We start from the raw sequence: 20,902 nt of genomic DNA on the forward strand, positions 1-20,902 counted from the left end.
GTTCTGTCTCCAGGACTGAAGTGCGAGGCCGAGCCCCAGGGATGGCGAAACAACCCCAGTAGGAGCTCAGACGGGAAGTGATCCCAAGACAGGCCCCACAGCCCCAGGTTCAGGCCTCCAGGGGCCATCAATGCCCATGGGGTCTGGGGTTTCAGAGAGAAACCCCTTGAGGACCTTGGACTGGGTGTGGTCCCAGGACGGGCCCCCAAGGACTCTGGGTCTAAAGAAACCCACCCCAAGAGGACTGTGTGTCAGAATGTCACACTTGTCTTTCCGAATTGTAAAACATACAGAAAGAAAAGTATTAACAGACAAATAATGACTATTTTATAAAACACACGTTGTCAATTCTGGCTTTTGCAGATCAGATTATGTGAGTGATTGAAGATTTGGCAGCCCTTTCGTAGGAATACAGGAGGAAGTCATTAATTTGATCACTGCCTATAAATAGCCTCCACTTTCTTTGTCGAAAAAACCATCCCTCGCCTGAAGCTCCGGTCCTCACATAAGGTAGACTAGGATCGCGACTGAATCATTGATGAGCTGAACTGTGTGACAGGATGAGCAGATGGTGAGCCGAGGGCACACGCTGTGGGGAAATATAGAACAAATGCAAAGTGACGAGACCTAACATTTGGACTGGTAAATGAACCAAGGTGAGGAGTTAGAGCACAATGTTTGGAGGGAACACAAAGCTTTGCGTCTGAAGATACGAATAAAATACATTTCATTTCCTATAGGTTCTATGCATGGGCCGTTGCGCTCATGAAAAGCGACTTGAAGTCCTATAAACGGGATCTGGCGCCACCCACCGGTCTGAAAGGACCATTACAACCCTTTTTAGCAATTTTATGCATCGGGCCCAAAGACTTCATAATGGCATTGCACTAGAGTAGTTTATTTTTTCAATTTGTTTCACAGAGAACTTTTTCATAAGTTATTTCATAATTTTTCCTAAGAAAATTATTTCATAAACAGTTTTGGCTTTTTCTGTCCATAATTCGTTAAGTTTTGACAGTAGTCTAATTTCTAGTTTAATTATGTAGCAAATAAATTAAGACCCTCGCCATACAATTAACGCCATACATTTGTTTTAGGTTATGTAAAGTGCATCACTAAGCAGAAACAAGAAGTGTTTTTAAAAGTTTTTTAAATTGGGTTTACAATTAAGATATTACAAAAACAGAATCACTTGTGTAACACCAGGTTTCAATGATACACTTTTAGAACACATTTATTTCAAGTTAAAATGGTTAAAACTCCCAAACCAGACTTGGTAACGCGCAGCATTGTTAACAAGCAAATCTCAATCATTGTATGCTTTAAGGTTGCTAGCATGTAAACATTGCATTCTTTATAAAAAATATATATAATAAACTGAAACCACCACCGCAATAACAGAAGAAATCCACGATGGACATTGTGCAACACAGGGAACAAGAGGACACCCAGTGGGACACTACTGCACTGTCAGACAGGGCAGACTCCTTCACCATCATTAGCTAACACTAACTGTAAGGGGCTCCACGATGACATACATAACATTATTAAGACCTAGGGTAAAAAATATGAATAACCGAAAGAGCAGTGATTATAGTAAGAATGCAAGTACAGCTAATGCGTTGGTGTGGACTACAACTGTGATCCAAGACAATCACAGGTGTGATAAAAGACAGTTAAAAAATAATAAATCACAATAATGCATGTTAAGTGAGGGGGGAAGGCTCATAAACGTCCTTATTCTCAAATGCAAGTTTACAAATTAACCAGTAACTCTAAAATAATTTACATACGTCGATCACATTTTCATGTTCCGTACATCATTCATAGCTAAATTAAGTGTGAACAGAGTGGTCGGATCGAGAAACCATCTTCATGTCAAACGGTTTTACAAAACGTATCATGAGCAAACCCTTTCAGTCGCCTTTACTTAACCAGGTCCCAGCGTGGTAAAAAAACTAACATGGTTGCCCTTTTAAGTCTTCTGAAGTGTCTGCTGGGCTGAATGATCAGAGGTGTCGATTGGGGGGGGACGACCCATGTCCAGTTCATCCAATAGTCTTTTCCCTACTTTGTTGCCGTGTGCCAGGTCGCATTATAATAATAAAAAGACAGGAGAGGTTAAAACTGAGGTTAGCGGTTAAAAAAAAACACGAACACCGCTTTCTTCCACTCTTCCACGTTCCTGAGTTAGCGTCCGTGCATAGCGGCGTTGAGGCCGAGTGTGTGTCAGTGTGTCCCGCAGGAGGCCGCTCTGCGCCCTCACCCCGTCTCTGTGGCGGCTCGGGGGTCGTGGTTAGTGGGGCCGGCGCCGGTGGGCCCGGCTAGTAGTTGAGGAGGGGCTCCCTCTCGGTGTTGGCGTAGCGCTGTTTGGCCGCAAACACTTTGGCCTTGTTCACGGACGGACCTGGGAGGTGGGGAGAGGGGAGGTCACATGACACGATGAGCGCGTTGACAACACAGTGCTCTGAGTGAATGGGACAGTGAAGTGCGCTTTTGAACTCCAGGGATTTTAATGTTCCACAAATTCCAGAAAGAATTTCATATATTTTCGCATTCACTTTTCGTTTTTTTGGACACACACACACACACACACACACACACACACACACACACACACACACACACACACACACACACACACACGTATGAGCCTTCATCGTTTTCAATTTTCACTGTTCAATAAAAGCGGAATAATATTTGAACAACCTCGGAGCGTCCAGATTGACCCTCAACGTCGTGCATCTGTTTCCCCTGATCCCCAGTGTGTGGGAGTGCATGTGCGCGTGTCTGCTGACCTATGTAGCTGAGCAGCACGGGCAGGAAGATGAGTCCGTGCGTGGCCCCCAGCAGCACCATGGCCAGGTACATGCGGAAGTAGAAGATCTGGAAGATCTGAGACTTGGACAGCGCCAGGATGAGGATGCCTCCGAACTTCGTCAGCGTGATCCCGCTGAACACCTGCCACCGCGTCACATCAGGGAGAGACACGCAGAAAGAACACAACACTAAATCAACTCACTTTATTCATGAAGTGCATTTTGTGCAAAACGGCAATACAATGTGCTCAGTATTAAAAAGGCCAGAAGGTGTGATCAGCTTACTTGATTTTTTTTGACAAGCATGTTTCATGATGGCAAGAGCTTCATGGAAACATGCTCATGCTTTTTCATATCCAAAATGTAAAAGTTATGATATCACCCCTTTAAACACTTTATTTTCTATCTTGTAAAACAGTTGAATGTGTTCTATATTGTATTATTGTCTTGCATGTTTCATAACACCCGAGTACAGTAACACACGCTGCCACAGTGCAGCGCTACAACCTGCGTTTCCTGCTGCGTGTCAAACCAGTCGGCCAGTTTCTGGGTGTGGCGGCAGGTGGGGGGGGAGGAGGTTGGGGGTGGAGGCGGGGCGCTACTCACCGAGCTGCCCATGTGGGCGAGGGCCTCCTCGGCCCTCTCCACCCGGCTGCCCTTCATGCTGACGGAGAAGGCGCGCACGATGTGGCTGCAGAACTCCACCGAGATGCCGCAGCTCTGAGGAAGGAGACACCATTCGTTAATTTAGCTTTCACAACTCAGCCCACTTTTTATTATCAAATTGACTTGCGGCGAGTTCAGCTGCATGTCTTTAAGGTGTGGTTATAGGGCGGAGGCATCTTGCTCATAGTTGCCTGAGGCCCTGAACCCAGTGAACTCTCAGCCATGGCTGATGTGAGAGACTGAGAGGGTTCCAGGCGTCTGGGTTGGCTTAGCAAACTGAAGGAAGTGGCTGGATCCTCTCTCTATCACGAGGCCGCCTTCACAGACGTCAACCTCTGTTCAAGTGACACCACTTCCTGTAACCACCACTTCCTGTAACCTCTTAGGCCATTCTAAAAAAAAATTGTGTATGGAACTGTCTGACACCAATATGTTGGCGTTTATTTAGTATAATAATTCAGTATCACCAATGACTACCATCATTCTCAGCCAAACCTCCAGAGTAATGCATGTGGACAGCGGGACTGAGAAGAAGGAGGAGGCCAGCTGGGTGGGGGTGTCGGTCCTCCAGCTCAATAGTTGGATAAATCAACACTCAAACTGATAAAGGAGTTGCTCTGCATTTAAAAACACCATTTTCTCCCCTTCCCTTCATCCGTGTACCATTTACCCACCCCTCTGCTCCCCAATCTAGGGAACTAACCCTCCATTAGTTCATAACAGCTCAACAGCTCCCTGCACTGCAACCATGACCTTTGCCCTTATTCTCCCCCACTTGTGGTGGCAGCCGTTTCATGATCCAACAGGGGGAATAGCCACAAGGGGGAGTGTGTGCATGCATATGTGAGTGCACGTGTGTGTGCATGCGTGTGCGTGTGTGTGTGTGTGTGTGTGCGCGCTGCAGCCTCACCATGACCAGGTTGACCAGGGACACTGCGTTGAGGCTGATGCCCCACAGCCACATGACGCCGAACATGTTGACCAGGATCATGGCGATGGTGAGGCTGACGAGGGCCGCGGCCCACACCTCGAAGCCCAGCAGCACCGTGGACACCACGAAGATGGCCCCCAGAGACACGCCCAGGTTGAGCGCCGTGTCGTAGGCGATGGTGAGGTACTGCTCGTAGAACACGTAGAAGATGCTGCGCAGGGGGGCACGAGAGAGACAGACGGACAGACAGACGGACAGACGGACGGAGAAGGACAGATAGAGGGAGACAGATGAAGGCAGACAAACACATTGTTAGGATGAGTACGTACATTTCAAACCCTAACCCTATGTGAAAGCCCTGGCTTTCACATAAGGTATTGACAGGATAACCTTCAATAATGTTAAAGAAAAGGAAGAAACAATAATGAAATTAGCTAAATGATTAACTTTATATGTTGATCAGGATGTCTGCGAATGAAGATAATTATGACTAGGAGTTTAAATGTAATGTACGTGTCCAGAAAATAGGACATCTGAACAGTGTTCAGTCTTACTGAGAAGAAGGACCAATATGGGAGAAAAAACACCCTTTAATGAAGCGCACACACACTCACATATCATTCTGGAGGGAAATTAAGACCATCCCATAGAAACTAGGTTTTGATTGGATTACAGTTTAGAAGAAAGATAAAGATATCCCAATACAGCTTGGTAATTATATTTAATCCTGCACTACACTTTTCCATCGCAGCTATTTACTCCATTATAAAATATCTAAACTCAAAAGTTTCCATGAGTTAATCCATTAAGTGAACCATTCTCCATAAATCTGTAGCTACCACCGAAACCACTAGTGGCTGCTACTGGGAAACACTTATTGTATGTCCTGGCACTTGGCAATAGTCTTTAGCATTGTGTAGCATCTTATCCAAGCTATCATATTTGTTGGATACAGAGATTTGGTTTATCTAGCAACTATTGGTGCATGGCACTTTCTTCGATGAACATCCTGCTGTACCGACAGCGATATACTTTTGTTTCTCTTTCTTGTGACAAATTTACTAACTGTTAGTCGCTTTGGCTAAAAGCATCTGCTAAATACCCTAAATAAACTGTCAACACATGGTGCAGGTTCTATATTTTCTCAGTTGACCATGATCAGATGTGGTTGTATTAAATGCGGATGAAGCTCACCTGTAGGGGAAGACCTTGTGGCCTAGGGCCAGCGTGATGTTGTCCGCCAGCACGCGGGCCATCTTCAGGGCGTCGATGTAGTCGGGCGAGTCCTTCAGGATGGTGTGGTAGGTCATGAAGTAGCTGGAGCCCACGCCCTTGTCACCCAGGACCACCGCGCTGCTGTAAGCGGCGTGACCGCTGGGGGGGGGGGGGGGCAGGACACGGTTAGGCACGCAGCCCCTTGGGTAGGCTAACACAACGGATCTCTTACTTATTTACAGTTACAATAGTTAGCAGGTGAACAAATAGTGAGGGCCGGCCAGGTCAGCCTTTTTAACGCCATTGTTTTATTGCCTAAGTCTATGATTTATGTTATTTCATATTATTATAAAAAAGAACTGAATTATGTTATTTTCTTCTTAGAATGGGCTGACAAAACCAACTTCCTTCAGTCACTCCTTGATAAACAAATATAGTTGCATTGTCTTTTTATTAATAGGAATAACGTGACAGCCGAGATGGAGTTAAAAATAAATAAATCCAAGAGGCAACATAGTGTGAGTCCCTGAACAGACATCATGTGATGCAGAAGTGAAAGTGGAATGAGGACGCATGGCGCACGCTTTCACGCATCCTTCAATGACCGCTGCGCTGTCTTCTAATAAACTCAAAAGCAAAACAGAAAGAAAGTGGGAATTACCCTTTCCCACACTTGGTGTTGGGGTTGTCGGACAGGAACATGGGCAAGTAGTGCATGAAGTCCTCCCCAGTGGGTCTCTGCTTCCCAGCGGGGGTCATGGCCCGGCAGTGCAAACAGGAAGGATCCACCACTGAGGACAAAACCAGGGGGGACACTCCATTTATGGACGTAATGGACAGCTGCTCACTCATGAGTCGACTCACTAATGACACTCGGATTAAGAACACAAAATTCATCCAATTTCCCCATGTTCGATTCTATCATTTACGAAGAGGACAGAGTAGTGAGTGAAAAAGATCTATCAGGTATTTTGATTAGGATTACAAATACACATCGAGTGGGGGTTGAGCTCGAGTTGAGATTCGGTAGATGGTTAAAAACAGGAACCGAGGCACCACGACTCAAAGGGCGGCGGGACCGCAGACGCAGGTGTACCTGAGGCGTTGCAGAAGGCCCCCGTGGTGTTGTAGTAGCGGCAGCAGCTGGAGCGGGGCTTGATCCAGTCAAAGTAGTCATCCAGCCACGACGACGGCGTGTAGGCGATGGTGGTGCTGGGCGCCGCGTCGAGAGGGGAGGGTTAGGAGGCGGTTTCACTGGTGCCAGGTGGCCACATGCTGTGCGACTATGGTCGACACTGTAGAACGTAGCCACAGAATCTGGAGAACCTCGCAGAAACTCTGTAGAATCTACCGTATAGTCCTTCTTAAACCATCATCACCTCAATGGATTAATCTGCCTCCATGTCGTACAAAAAACAATGAATCGACTTTTATTATATTATAACATAAATGTTATGACTTTGCATTTTGTCGTTATTTAGCCTGTAAGCCAAGCACTTGTCTGATGACCATCTTGTCTGATGACTTATTATATATATTTTAAACTCAAACTCAAGGTCAATGCCTTTATTATTAACATGAGTGACTAACTAACTGTGTGCATGTGTGCATCATGCATGAAGTCGGATCCGGAAGCAGCCCTTACTACTGGCTGATGAGCGACGCCGAGTAGACCTGCTGGACCAGGGAGTCGTTCCTGCAGCCCACCCCTCCGCACACGGCGTTCTGCCCCTCGGGGCTGCTGTAGTTCAGGCCGTCCTCCACCACAAAGTACACCGGGGGGCCCGTGTGCAGGTACGTGCTCAGGTTCTTGAAGTACTGCAGCACGTAGGAGTCCTGGACACAGGCAGACACCACGAGGGGTTTTACTATTGAGTCTACAGTCGTGGGTAAAGTGGATCAGGTGGAGGAGGTGAAACAAAAGAACACAAAGCAAGTTACACATCAGTGACATTAGCAGCGACTTCAGAGTTCACTGTGAGGGGTTTGTATGTGATGATGAGCAGCACCACCTCTGGGTGAATGAGCTGGATCGTCAATGTAGGAGGTAGAGCGTGCTGCAGAATCCTAGTGAGAGCACATTGACTGTAAGGTCGAACCACTGTATAGCATTTCTTCATGCAAGTCGAGCCTCATCAAAACCTATTGCTTGACTTCAATATGTTCCCGACCCCAAAGATCAACCAGGGACTTAGCCTTGTCTGGTGGTCCGAGCAAGGGGGGTTAGAGGGACTTACATCAGGCATGGAGAGTTTCTGGTCCAGTCCCACGTCCACCTTATCCACCACGGCAACGCTGAAGGAGAGCATGCCCACAAACACAGCCACCTGGAGAGGCAACAGAGTGCAGGTTAACAGAGAACAGAACCCAAACCATCACTGTCATTCTGGTTCTGAGCACCGCGTCTTGGTATTCATGCGGATCGATAACGTCGGCTGCAGCGCGGCCACAGGTGGAGCAAGCAGCAGGGGGTACCGACCACGATGGGGCGCACCCACTCCTGGAGGATGAAGGGAGCGTAGAGCTTCTTGAAGAAGCGGAAGAGGAGGCCGTCCGTCTTCGCCTCCTGGCCGTCGGCCAGCTTCACGCAGCAGAGGATGTCCAGCCGGTTGTTCTGGAGGGCAAACAGGACAGGAAGACGTCATATCGCAGCACAGAGAGCCCAGTCAAGCGCCGGGCACAGAGGTGCACTTCTGAGAGTGGACGTGTCTTTGTGGCTCTATGCTACTCTGACCTGATTCAATTGTTTAGCGGACTCATTCAAAGAGAGGCCCCCACAGATTAGACGTACACCAGAAATGACCCAAGCATTGAATTATTGTTTGCTCTCCTTAATATTACTTATTCATTCTAACAGGCCTCTTCTGGTGACAGACACCTCTTTAGTTTGGAAGGTTTAGGCCATCAGAAGATGCCCAGTGGATATCGGCAGTGGGGTCAATGGGTAGAGACGCTCATCTGACCCGTATATCGGCAAAAAAATAAACCTGTAGATACAGGATATGCACCTTGGCCTAGATTCACCGAAAAGGTTGATTATAAAGGTTAAGAACGTGGTGTGATGCTCCTGATTGGTGATCAGTGAATCCTAATCCCCCCCCCCGACCGGTCTGACACCCACCTCCTGCCTCTTGGCGTCCAGGCCCAGCAGGCTGACGAAGCAGCTGATCTGCAGCAGGAAGTCGATGAGGACTGCCAGGCCGGCAAACAGCGAGAAGGTCCTGACGGCAGGCATGTTGGACAGAGCGCCTGGAGGACACACACACGCGCACACACACGCACACACACACACACACACACAAAAAGGGAATCAGAGAAGTCTCTTGCATCACGGCCACTTTCGCTCGGCTCACCCAACTTCGCTTCCACTGGATAGGTCAACGACCTACAGTGCGAGCTACATGGGAGGGGGGGGGGGGGGGATTGATTCAGATGTGCTCACCCAGGAAGAAGGCCACGGTCTCGGAGACGGACGAGAGGAGCATGCTGGGAGCCACGTCGCCAAGGATACGCCCAATCTGCTGGTGGAGCTCCTCCTGGGGCATGCGCTCGTCCCTCTGGGGGAGGGGGGGGGGGGGGGGGGGGTAGGGGGTCAGTAAGAGAGTTCCAATGGAGGCGTTGTGGTCCACCAGATGAGTGTTTCCATGGAAACGAGAGTGGCTCTGAATAAAACTACATAGTGCTGTACTAAAAAGGGAATGTATATGCAAAAGATGTGAAAGTCTGCTGCCTGTGTAAGCCGCACCTGCAACGTAAGAATAGGGATGTATAAAAGAAGATGTGTGCATTTGTCTAGGTGTAGATGCATGTGCGTGTGTGTGTGTATGTGGGTCAGGTGTGCGTATGTGCGTCCGTGCGTTTGTGCGTGTATCAGGCACGTGTGTATGTGTCAGGCGCGCATGTGTGTGTGTGTGTGCGTGCGTGTCAGGCGCGTGTTTATGTGTTGCATGTGTGCGTGTTTGTGCACGTGTGTATGTGTCAGGCGCGCGTGCGTGTGTGTGTGCGTGCGTCAGGCGAGGGTGTATGTGTGTCAGGCGGGCATGTGTGTGTGCGTGCGTGCGTGCGTGCGTGTGCACGTGTATACCTGCAGCGTCTGCACGATGATGAAGATGTTGTCCACGCCCACGGCCAGCACCAGGAAGGGGATGACCTCGATGACGATGAGCGTGAGCGGCACGCCGGCGTAGCTGAAGATGCCCAGGGAGCAGGCCACCGAGCTCAGCACGATCAGGATGCCCGCGATGCCCAGAGACACCTTGGAGTCCACCTGGAGAGGGTGGAACGCAGGGGGGGAAGCCGTTACGACTGGGGCGTGAGGTATGCTGATCGCTGACAATGCTAGGGCGGCGGCGCACTACGGTGAGCTACGGTGAGCTACGTTGCGCTACGGTGCGCTACAGTGAGCTACGGTGCGCTACGGTGAGCTACGGTGAGCTACGTTGAGCTATGTTGAGCTATGTTGAGCTACGGTGCTCACACCCCGGTGAGTCACCGCCGTGGGTGGGCGAGAGGGAACCGTCGTAGGAGAACGCGTTAATCATTAATCCCGGAAGGGAAATTCTGTTAAAGTGTAACGAATGAACAGTTAACAAATGCGGATCAAATAAAACACGGCCAATAAATCAAATGGAACAGTTCAAAACGGTCACAAACTCATAGAGGGAACCCGCTGTCCGACAGACGCTATCTCATCGCGTATATTGCAGGGCGTGTTTCCCCACCTTTTGACATGCAACACCCTCATCTCTGAGGCCAAGGAAAACAAGAAGCGTGGCGACCGATGCGTGCTCTCTGGGTGGTGTTGGAGGAGGAGGAGGGGGGTGGGTGTTGGAGGAGGGTAGGTGGTGGAGGAGGGGGCGATGGTGGTGTTGGAGGAGGAGGAGGAGGAGGTTGGGTGGTGGAGGAGGAGGGTGGGTGGTGGGAGGAGGAGGAGGAGGAGGAGGAGGAGGAGGAGGGTGGGTGGTGGACGAGGGTGGGTGGTGGTGTTGGGAGGAGGAGGAGGAGGAAGGGGCGGGTGGTGGAGGAGGGTGCTGGAGGGTAGAATGGGCTCATCCAGCCCATTTTGCCGGCGACTTGAACCCGCCCTGCAGAAGGGTCTGGAAAAGAGCGATACACTTCTTTCTGCTTCCCATACGCTTTTGTGGGAGCAAATCACCAAGCTGGCTTTTCCCCCTGGCGCGCTATTGGCTGGTTCAACACAATGACGACAGGGAAGCGACGGCAAGCAGCCAATCGCGTACAGAGTCAGTTGAACCAGGGCCGTTGATCACGCCTCTTGTGCCGAAGAAAATGAAAGCAGCCACCCCAGACCAACGTTCATTCTACGCATTGAGCTTGGTCTGGCAATAGCCAGGCTAGGAGGAGGGGGCCCTGGTCTCTCACCAGGAGGCGTCTGAAGCTCTGGATGTGTCCCAGGGCCAGGGAGATGTAGACGAACATGATGACGTAGCTGACCACGATCGTGGACACGTCGTTCTCGCTCTCGCGGTTGATCTCATCCTCGATGCTGCGCTCCGAGCTGAAGGACACGGTCAGGTTGGAGTTGGTGTAGCTCTTCATGAAGCGGATGAATCTGGAGGGACAGAAAAAAAAAAGAATAATGACGTTTCTTTTCGAGTTACATAAAGACACATTTCAGAGGAATGTGTACCAAATCAATAAAATATCGAATTGAGTGAGGATAGAGGGATATCTCACGCACGCACGCACGCACGCACGCACGCACGCACGCACGCACGCACGCACGCACGCACGCACGCACGCAGAGTCTAGAAACACACTTACTCTTCTTCCCAGGCTTTGGCTTTGCCCACTCTGGTCTTGTCGTTCAAGTAGTTGATGACAGGGAATGTGATGACCAGAGCAGTGGCGTTGCTGTAGTCGGTCCCTGCAGCATGAAAGAACGTGGCAGAGCTGAGAAAAAAGCTAAAGTCTGGCTGGTAACACGGCATATATATCACGTTTACAGCAGATCAAACCAATGATGTATGGCTCTGGCTAGCCTGACAAACTGCAAACCATACACAGGATGTGTGCAGGCCAGAGTATGAATCACCTCGATTTAACAGAGATTAAATAATTCCCCACAATCCTCCTTGCCAAATCACAATTGTCCCCCCAAAAATATGAATTGGTAAAAGGCGTCGGCCAAATAGATGAACAAGCCCTATAACCCAAGGACTTTTCAGGCCTCTGACCAATGTTTCGGTGAGGGTCGGCTAGGCACAGCTTGGGTCCACATGAGTAGAGGGATTCTGCCACGTGGGTTTTGTGCTTACCGTTGTATCCTCCAAGGGCCAGCCAGGGGAAGACGGGGCCGCCGAAGGTGCCCATGCAGGGGTCGTGGAGGTGGGTGGTGTCGTTGAGTGAGGCCGGGGCGCTGGCCAGAGGAGAGATGAGAGAGAGCTATGAGAACACCTCAGGTAATCTGAATGGCTGGTACAGAGGAGCTGCGGTGAGGGCGGGGGAAGGGCAGGAGCACCCATTAGGACCATTTTGCTTCATCTTCCTCTACGGGAAAGTATATTTTTTATCCTTTTCATCTGAGGAATAAAGTACATGTAAATGTTTTTTCCTCTAGGGAATAGAGTACTTTGGGGTATTTTTTTCCAAGCATCATTGAAAAGTTTCAGAGCAGCTAACCAAGTACATTTCGATTCAAGTCTATCTAGCGATCTGTTGAAACCAGAATAGAGAACTAAATCTGGGTGAAAAATGAGGAAGCGTGATGCCCTATACTTAGAAAGGCCCCGTACACCAGGCATGAGAAGCCTCAGGAAATGCACATCCAGCAGGAAATGCACAAATGCACGTTGACAAAGACTAGCAGTACCTACTCACTGTAGGTTATTCAAACCAAAAGCCATCAAATAATCCTACTCTTTGAACCCCGCCAACCTATGAATAAGAACCAGGAACCAATAATAAATACGTACAGTACCCATTAAATATACATTACACAAGTATAAACCTCCAGACACCTACCTGACGCAGTACAGGAAGTGGCTGTGGTAGTCGTCCCAGACGTAGAAGAAGTCTCCCACTTGGTGGTCTAGCTGGTCGTGGCTGTTCTGGAAGTAGTTGAGGACGCTGAGCACGGTGCAGTTGTTGTTGTACGGCGCCAGCGGGCTCAGGCAGATGTCCTCCAGCGTCACATTCTGGCCCTCGTACGTGGCCACCAGCGCCTCCACCTGCAGCTGCAGGTCCAGCACCTGCCACCGTCCGGGGGAAGAGGACGAAGAAAATGAAATATACATTCAAATACGGAAAGTTAAAAAATCAATGCAGTTCTCTTTTCTTTTTGGTGCCAATATGTGATTGTCAAAATAGTTATATGTAGCATTTTGTCACGTTACTTAAATAAGACTTATTTAGAGGAAACGGGTAAAATTACATTTTAAATTTCTTAACCTTTTGCAACATTGAGTTCACTTCATGCAATGGGACTCTGACTGGGAGAGGGTACGATAAGCCTCGGTCTGTGTGGCCTGTGTGGCCTCTCTCTGAGCCGCGTCCGAGAGAGGGTTAAGCTTATAGTCGCTCACCATAACGCTCATTAACAACTACGGTACTAGCCAGAGGTGGGGGTAAGTCATTCATGTGCAAGTCACAAGCAAGTCTCAAGTCATAACCTTCAAGTCTCAAGCAAGTCCCAAGTCACTGTGGTGAGAATCAAGCAAGTCACAAGTCAAGTCATTGCTCAGGTCAAGCAAGTCACAAGGCAAGTCATACAAAAATCTGATGATCTAACCCAGTTTCCACATTTAAAAATCGGTAAAGAGAGTGGTTCATAAGTTGAGTTTTATTTCAACATTAACAATAACAATGTCTTAACAATAACAATAACTTAAACTATTCAAAACATTCCAAAACCATTATTTGCATAGTTTGAAAATGTTTTTTATGATCATTACCTCCAACCTATGAACAGAATCAAATATAACCTCTAGGTAGCTGTATACGACAACAGTTCAAGTCAATCACTCAATCTCCCTACATGTTGTAGAATATTATTTGCAACACATGGCATCAGACATGAAAAAAAATAATATTTCAAAAGTAATATCACATACACATACTGTAGGAAGGGGAAATAGTAATACACAAGCCTGAAAGCTGGTAGCAATCTTGCTGCCTCGCAACATACATCGACTTACAATGCATTGCATTTGCAAAAAAAATAATTTGACAGTAGGTACTTTGTCACTGAGTTCTGAATGATGCGGTCACATTATCACCCCACCATGGCTGAACACACGTTCAACAGGTGCACTTGATGCAGGGACTGCTATAACTCGTACCTCAACCTTGAACAAAAAGACACTTAAAACCACTGAGTTAGAAGTAGCCTACTGACATGAAAATTAAACAAGTTAATCATCTGTGGAACGGGCAGGGCTCGAAAAACTCCTGCCAATGATTTTCAGAAACACTGAGTGGCATTGGACAGTAAGTACGTCAATCAAACGGTCGTACTGCACTCCCCCTCCCCCCGCGTGTGACCTCTTCGTGCACGTACTCAAAGCTCGTGACCCAGAGCAAGCTTCTGTTTGTTGTTATCCTGCGGTAGCTACTGGAGCTAGTTTACTAGCTAATCCACATTTGGACCTAGCGCTAGAATACAACCCTAAACATCAACCTAGCTAGCCTGCCCTGGCCCACTCTCACGCATCTGTGTTCGCGCTCTTGTGTGATTGCGCGTCCATGTACTTGGAATGGGTGGAGTCAGAGTCAGCGTTGAAGGAGAGGGGGGGGTAGGACCATTTGAGTTGCGTCTTTTCAAAATCTGCTGGCGTATCGCAAATCACATATCCAACCTATAATCTAACTTTAGAAAAGTCATTTCGAGTCATCTGTCTCAAGTCTAAGTCAAGTCTCAAGTCATGAAGACCAAGTCAAAGTCAAGTCGAGTCTTTTATCAGTGTTTGTCAAGCAAGTCTCAAGTCTTCAAATTTGCGACTCGAGTCTGACTCGAGTCAAGTCATGTGACTCGAGTCCCCCATGTCTGGTACTAGCTAATAAAAAAAGAGGATAGGTGAAGGACGGAGAGCCGGCAAAGAGCACAGCAAGAGAACTCATTCCCCTTTTGTCTGCAGTTCAGAGATGCAGAAGCCGATCAAAAAAACCAAAAATCCAAAAATCCTCTCCAGCAGATCAAGCTGAAATGAGCTCTCTCTGTCAACATGTTCCCAACAACCACGCGACTTCGGAGCAGTCAGTCATGCAGATTATTGATCAACAATGACACAGTGTGCCCTTTACCCATTGAGCACAAGCTCAACCCTTGCACGTTAAGAGAAAAGCACCCAGCACACACATACACACGCATGCACTCACACACACTAGAGTCACGTCCAAACACACACCTGATGCAGGATGTCCTTGCCCAGGATGGGGCCGAAGGTAACGTTGGGGCCCCCAAAGTAGGGCTCGTAGATGGTGGAGTTGACGTCCGGCGTGGTGGTGATGATCATCTGCTCCGTGCGGAAGAAGGGCCCGAAGTGCCGGTCGAAGTAGTCCTTCTCCTGGCGCGCGCGGCTGCTGTCCGCTGCCCACAGGTCCACGGGGTCCGTGGTGACGCGCATGTACACCAGGCCCGCCGACGCCGCCGCCACCAGCGCCACCGTGGTGAGCACCACCAGGGCGGGCTGCCGCACGCAGAAGGAGCCCCAGGCCGTGAAGAGGCGGCGCAGGGTGCCCTCGAAGCGCTCGCCCAGCCGCTCGCAGCACGTGGCGTCGGCTAGCGGGGAGGCAGAGAGGCAGAGAGAGAGAGGCAGAGAGAGAGAGAGAGAGAGGCAGAGAGAGAGAGAGAGAGAGAGAGAGAGAGGGGGAGAGGGGGAGAGGGGGAGAGAGGGAGAGAGGGAGAGAGAGAGAGAGAGAGAGAGAGAGAGAGAGAGAGAGAGAGAGAGAGAGAGAGACATTACATACCTTTTAAAAAAGGATATTTCTAGAGATGTCCGATATTATCGGCCCGATATTAGCATAAAAATGTAATATCTGTCAATATCGGTATCGGATTTTTTTTGCCTTAAAACCGATTTTTTTTTATTTTTTTTTTTTTATAGCTCAAATAAATGTTTTCAAAATTGTGCAGTACAGTGCACATTGTAATTGACTCATATTTGTGCATTTATTCAATTAAGGTTATTGAGTTTTAGTTAAAGAAACATACTGCTATGTTGCACATAGTTGTTCGGGTACAATGTTTTATCATTTGTGAAGTCAAGTTTGCCCTATTTGTTGTGGGCATTGTCAAGACTATCTTAGGGAGAGTGTAATCCAAACTGTTGTCTGAGACCATTATAAAAAAAAAAATAAACATGGCACTTTTCCCTTAAATTAAGTTGAAGTATTTTTCTTATTTTGCACAGACAATGTTAACATTTGGAAAGCCTTGTTGCATTCAAGAATGCATCCATTGGGGCATCACAATAACATTAAGCATGTTGTGTTAATTCCACAACAGGAGATATGTAATGTTACCTAAATTAGGTTTGAGGAAAAATAACCCAAATATCGACATCGGTATCGGCTGATATCGGAATCGAAAATTTAGAGTTGGACAATATCGCATATCGGATATCGGCAAAAAAGCCAATATCGGACATCCCTAGATATTTCCAAGCAAATCATCGGGTAGGATGACAGCTTGGTTTTGGTTTCACTCAATAAACTCAACTCATAACCAAGTTATAATAAAGTCATAATTGTTATATATATATATATATAGACAAACATTCACTTAGAGATATTACCCATACTATCTGCCAATCCCATCCCTTTGTACAGCTTTGGGGGAACATGTCATGACATCTGGGAAACATAGCGAGTGTCTTTGTTACGCTGGGGGCCATTGCTGTACCTCCATCAGAGCTCCCTCCGTTGAGAGACATCGGGTTGTTGCTGTCCAATATGGGCCCGTACTCCGACATGATCCTCCTTCTCCTGCAGAACACGCACGACGAAACCATCAAGAACTTGCGATTAAACGCAAAGCATCTCAACGCTCTCTCAAATGATATGCAAATGTCGGCTCCGCCATAATCAGTAAGGGAAGTAAATCTAACAAGCGTCGTCCAGTTTCACCGGCCTCCGTTCTCTTACCTGTAGCACCAGGCGCTCAGCACGCCCCCCACAAACACCAGCAGGAAGGCCATGTAGGAGACCCACATGATGACCACCATGGCGTCAAGGCCCAGGATGGTCCAGGGGGCGGGCGACGCGGGGGGCACCGGCGCGGGGCCGCAGACCGGGGTGCAGTCCTGGCAGGAGCAGGGCCCCGAGCCGTCCTCCAGGGAGTCGGAGCAGGCCCACGTCTGGTTGTCCATGGGGGTGAAGCCCGCCGTCGGCCCGTCTGGGGGACGAAGAGACGCATCACGTTGGAGTTCTGGGGTCGTCTCGATTTGTGTGTGAACCTTTCAATGTTTCAAATAGATGATGCAACCCTTGAGCCGTTGGGGTGTTCTCAAATGGTAACTTCCTACGCTATTCCTGTGGTCATGTGGTACGGAGTCCTCTAGGAGGAAGGCTTATGCACATCGAATTGTGAATATAACGATGAATGAAAACCACAGAACACCGGCCTTCAACAGCCACAAAGAGAATGCCAATGTTGTGACCTCAAAAAGGGGAACAGCTGGTGTCGACAGCCTTTAGTGAGAAGAACCAATACCATGAATACCTTTTTAAATCGCGAAACAAGATCCTTCAATAGTCCAAAATCGTAGGAGCGTTGTTCTATGTAAATCAGTGATAACAACAATGATTGGTACCAAGAGTGCCTAGAAAATGAATTGATTGATTAGATATTCCATTGAGGGGGATTGCAGTACAGTAGGCTAAAACTGAGGAAAACTGAAGCGTGTGCGTGCGTGTGCGTGCGTGCGTGCGTGCTAGGGAGGCGTTTTACCTGAGAAGATGGGGGTGATGTCGAACGGGCTCTGGCCGTTGTTGATGTTGAACATGTACTGTATCCAGTTGGTGGCGTTGCACAAGCTGGCGACCTTGCCGCACAGCAGCGACAGCGCCTGCACGTTGGTGGACGGGGCCTGGACGTCCTTGCAGGCGTTGTACATGGCTGCAGAAGGACCCCAAACAGAAAGGTCACCCAGGGGGACTCTGCTCATGGGAGGCCATTAGCACCAATAACTTCTAAGAAATGTCCTGTCGTCAACACGACGGAATTTGGAATTTTGTCAACAGGATATTTCTAAGACGTCATTTGGCCTACTTGCCTTCCACACGAGTGACCGAGTCTAAAAGGCAGACAGCAGATACTGTTAGTCAGCAGCACAACCAGAGGCTCCCCGTGCAGAGGGAAGCGATGCCATTGAGTCAGCGCATTTCCTTCGACGCATGCGATGGCGTCTTGACTCACGAGGTGAGTGATTGTTGCGTTGTCATGGCTACCGAAGTCCCCCATTCATGATATTGACTTGTGTTTTTCTGTCGGGAAAACCCACCGTTGACGAACTCGTTCTCGATGTAGTACTCCACCGTCACCACGTTGGTCGCATTGCCCAGGAGGCGCACGCCTTCCACGGCCACATCCTGATATGGCTGCAGCTTCGTGGCGTTCATGAACAGGCTCTGCCGAGGACTGCAGGTCAGCTCGCAGAACAGGTTCATGAGGTTCAAGAAACAGGCGGGGCACCTGGGGGGGGGGGGGGGGGGGGGGGGACGTACACGGTCATACACATTGAAGTATAAAAGCAACCCAGAAAGAAATATACCGTTTTGAAAAATGACTAATGACAAAAGCTTATCATCTGCACAATCAGTGAATAAGAATCAATTGTGTGTGCATAATTGTGTGACCTGCATGCCCACACACACCAACACACCGGGCACATGCGTGCCCGGTGTGTGGGTGTGTGCAATCCTCAATTGCGTGTGTGGTGTGTGCAATCCTCAATTGCAGCTCTGTGACCACGGCGCATACCGAGACAGGAACTGCAGGGGCAGCTGCAGGCTGCCTTTGAGGGTGCGCAGCTGGTTGACGTCACAGCACAGGTACCGGTCTCCATAGTTGAGGCCCGGACACAGCTCCTGAGACCAGAGGACACAGTGAGAGGACGGCGTTGTGGTTGTTGTTGTTGTTTTAGCGTCACTCGATATATCAATTGCTTATTAATAGCATTTGTCATAAAAAGATTCCTTGTAAAAAAAATATATAAATAAATGTATACAAAATAAATACAAAATTGATTTTAAAGGATAGGTTATCAAAAATGATGTTTGAAAATAGATAATTTGGTCAAATGTTGGTGCAGTCTTGAATGTATGCGTCTCTGTGAGTGAGTGAGTGAGTATGTATGTATCCATCTATGGATACATGTATCTCTCCGGGTTGTGTGTGTGTGTGTGTGTGTGTGTGTGTGTGTGTGTGTGTGTGTGTGTGTGTGTGTGTGTGTGTGTGTGTGTGTGTGTGTGTGTGTGTGTGTGTGTGTGTGTCATCTCCACAGAGGCCTCTCGGGACACGTACATCGAGGAGCTCGGCCCCCTCAGAGGGCAGCGGCTTGGGGGGTCCGGTGTAGTTGCAGTTGTACTTCTTCCCTGTGACGGTGGGGGAGTCCCCACACTCGCCGTACCACACGCAGTGCTGGGCCTCCACCTGGGGGCAACACAACAACACTCAGGGTCGCTCTGGTCCGCGGCGCTCCAGGGCAAAGTCCACGGTGGTGCAAACGCAGCCCACCCCCCGGCTCGTTCATGGTGCAATCATGCCCTGGCCTGCACTCATTCATTCTGGTTGCAAAGAGTCTTTACATTGAAGGGATTAGACCGAGTTCTAGCATAGAGAGGCCGATAGCACAGGTTAGAACCACAAACCACAGGTTAACCAACCGTGGCGCACATTTCTCCATTTTACCTCGGGAGTATTTGCATGTGTTAGTGTGACCTATTTTTAGTCTTGCATCTATATTATAGAAAAAATGCCTCTTATTTAAATCTTTCATGCAGGTCTCTTAAACATGAGGATTACAAAAATAAACAAGTTATCTTATGAGTCATAGAGGGGGAAATATATTCTCATAGTTCTATGGCAACATCCATTCTTTATTTGAAATGATGTGAGGGTTTAATTATATTGAGTCAATATAATGTTATAATATTATTTAATCCAAACTTGAACAAGAGCACAAAGGACATCGCGTTAGGCTACTACTAAAACCATACTACAAAACTATTCAACGTTGATTCTGTCCCATGCAACTTATTCGTAGACAAAAAACTAAACATGTTATCGACCATTTACCGCCCTCAATCTGTGAAACACAGAGCACAATAGCACCTACCAACCTCTGCTTAACATCAGAAGCAGATAATCATCAAGAGCCACTATGTTTACTCTTCAACTCTTTATCTACAGCCATCCGGGGCAGTAATGCAGTTTGCTGCATAGCGTTGATGTTGTTATAAAAGTACTGATCCCTTGAGTGATGGTAAGCCTTGTCGGATAGTATTTGACATTAACACACCAAAAAATTTACTGCGAACTGCTGACATGTTTAGACATGAGTCTTCTCATTTAGAACTAATTCCGAAATAACACACTTTCATTTTCAGTTGCATACTTCAAATTGTCAACACGTTTACTACCACTGAATCCTGATAATCATAGGATCAAGAAGTTACTGTTTCCTTATTGGTTTATTGTATGAACATGTGAGGACTGTCTGAGGACATCAAGTCCCAAAATAATAATATGTGCTGCAGGTCAATGCCAAGTTACCCTTCTCCCCACCTACCCTATCGAGCCCGATACATGTAAATAAGGGAAGGGCTTTCCTAAGAATGCATGCCATAAGTCGAAGAATCACTACATAAGGACCTGGCAATGGTTTATATTTGGATCTGTAAGCATATTGACCTTAATCTGGAGCTAGCCCTCCAGAATAAACAGCGCAGATGACGCGAGCTCGCGTGACCACAGCAGCAACAGTCAGCCATCTGAGTCACGTTAAAACAATTACGAAACACAAACGTGACCAAACTCACCCATTGATAATGTGTCTCGGTTAAAAATACGAGTGTTAAAAGAAGAAATCCACGGCTCCTCTCTGTTAGGATCCCCATCCCTGCGTGTCAATACGGTCGAGGCGAACTGGCACTCCAGCCGGGTAAAGTTTTGCGATTTGTTGTGGGAGTCTTCTTCGCGACGTGTTGTTGTGGCGGTCATGTTGGGCGGAAGGGTGCTGCCCCCACTCGAGACGGGGTTGTAATCGCAACACGGTATCGCGCATCTTTGGTCAAGACCGCCCTCTACTGG

The 20,902-nt window shown here is 48.2% G+C and overlaps 1 protein-coding gene across 1 annotated transcript; it reads right to left on the reverse strand.

Moving 5' to 3' along the window:
- Positions 1 to 1,133: 1,133 nt before the first annotated feature.
- Positions 1,134 to 20,783, reverse strand: npc1 (Niemann-Pick disease, type C1). The gene is made up of 25 exons (XM_030363825.1): positions 20,632 to 20,783; positions 19,115 to 19,243; positions 18,572 to 18,678; positions 18,093 to 18,283; positions 17,540 to 17,707; positions 16,735 to 16,984; positions 16,493 to 16,575; positions 14,997 to 15,370; positions 12,616 to 12,842; positions 11,910 to 12,010; positions 11,416 to 11,518; positions 11,014 to 11,203; positions 9,716 to 9,898; positions 9,074 to 9,188; positions 8,753 to 8,880; positions 8,111 to 8,245; positions 7,869 to 7,958; positions 7,277 to 7,467; positions 6,728 to 6,843; positions 6,293 to 6,422; positions 5,611 to 5,790; positions 4,396 to 4,627; positions 3,426 to 3,539; positions 2,799 to 2,961; positions 1,134 to 2,407 (listed from the first exon to the last, which is right to left on the reverse strand). Exons 1-25 carry the CDS (start codon positions 20,707 to 20,709, stop codon positions 2,325 to 2,327), a joined length of 3,861 nt encoding a protein of 1,286 aa, XP_030219685.1. The 5' UTR covers positions 20,710 to 20,783; the 3' UTR covers positions 1,134 to 2,324.
- Between the last annotated feature and the right edge of the window lie 119 nt (positions 20,784 to 20,902).

Source organism: Gadus morhua, chromosome 8, assembly GCF_902167405.1.
Source record: "Gadus morhua chromosome 8, gadMor3.0, whole genome shotgun sequence".
NCBI classification, from domain to species: domain Eukaryota; kingdom Metazoa; phylum Chordata; class Actinopteri; order Gadiformes; family Gadidae; genus Gadus; species Gadus morhua.

Coding starts and splice junctions, on each gene's coding strand:
- npc1 (XM_030363825.1), bottom strand. CDS start 20,709: ATGGGGATCCTAACAGAGAGGAGCCGTGGATTTCTTCTTTTAACACTC. Junction 12,011..12,615: donor CACTTCCTGTACTGCGTCAG/GTAGGTGTCTGG, acceptor TCCTCTGGCCAG/CGCCCCGGCCTCACTCAACG. Junction 8,246..8,752: donor TGGACGCCAAGAGGCAGGAG/GTGGGTGTCAGA, acceptor TTTGCCCTCCAG/AACAACCGGCTGGACATCCT.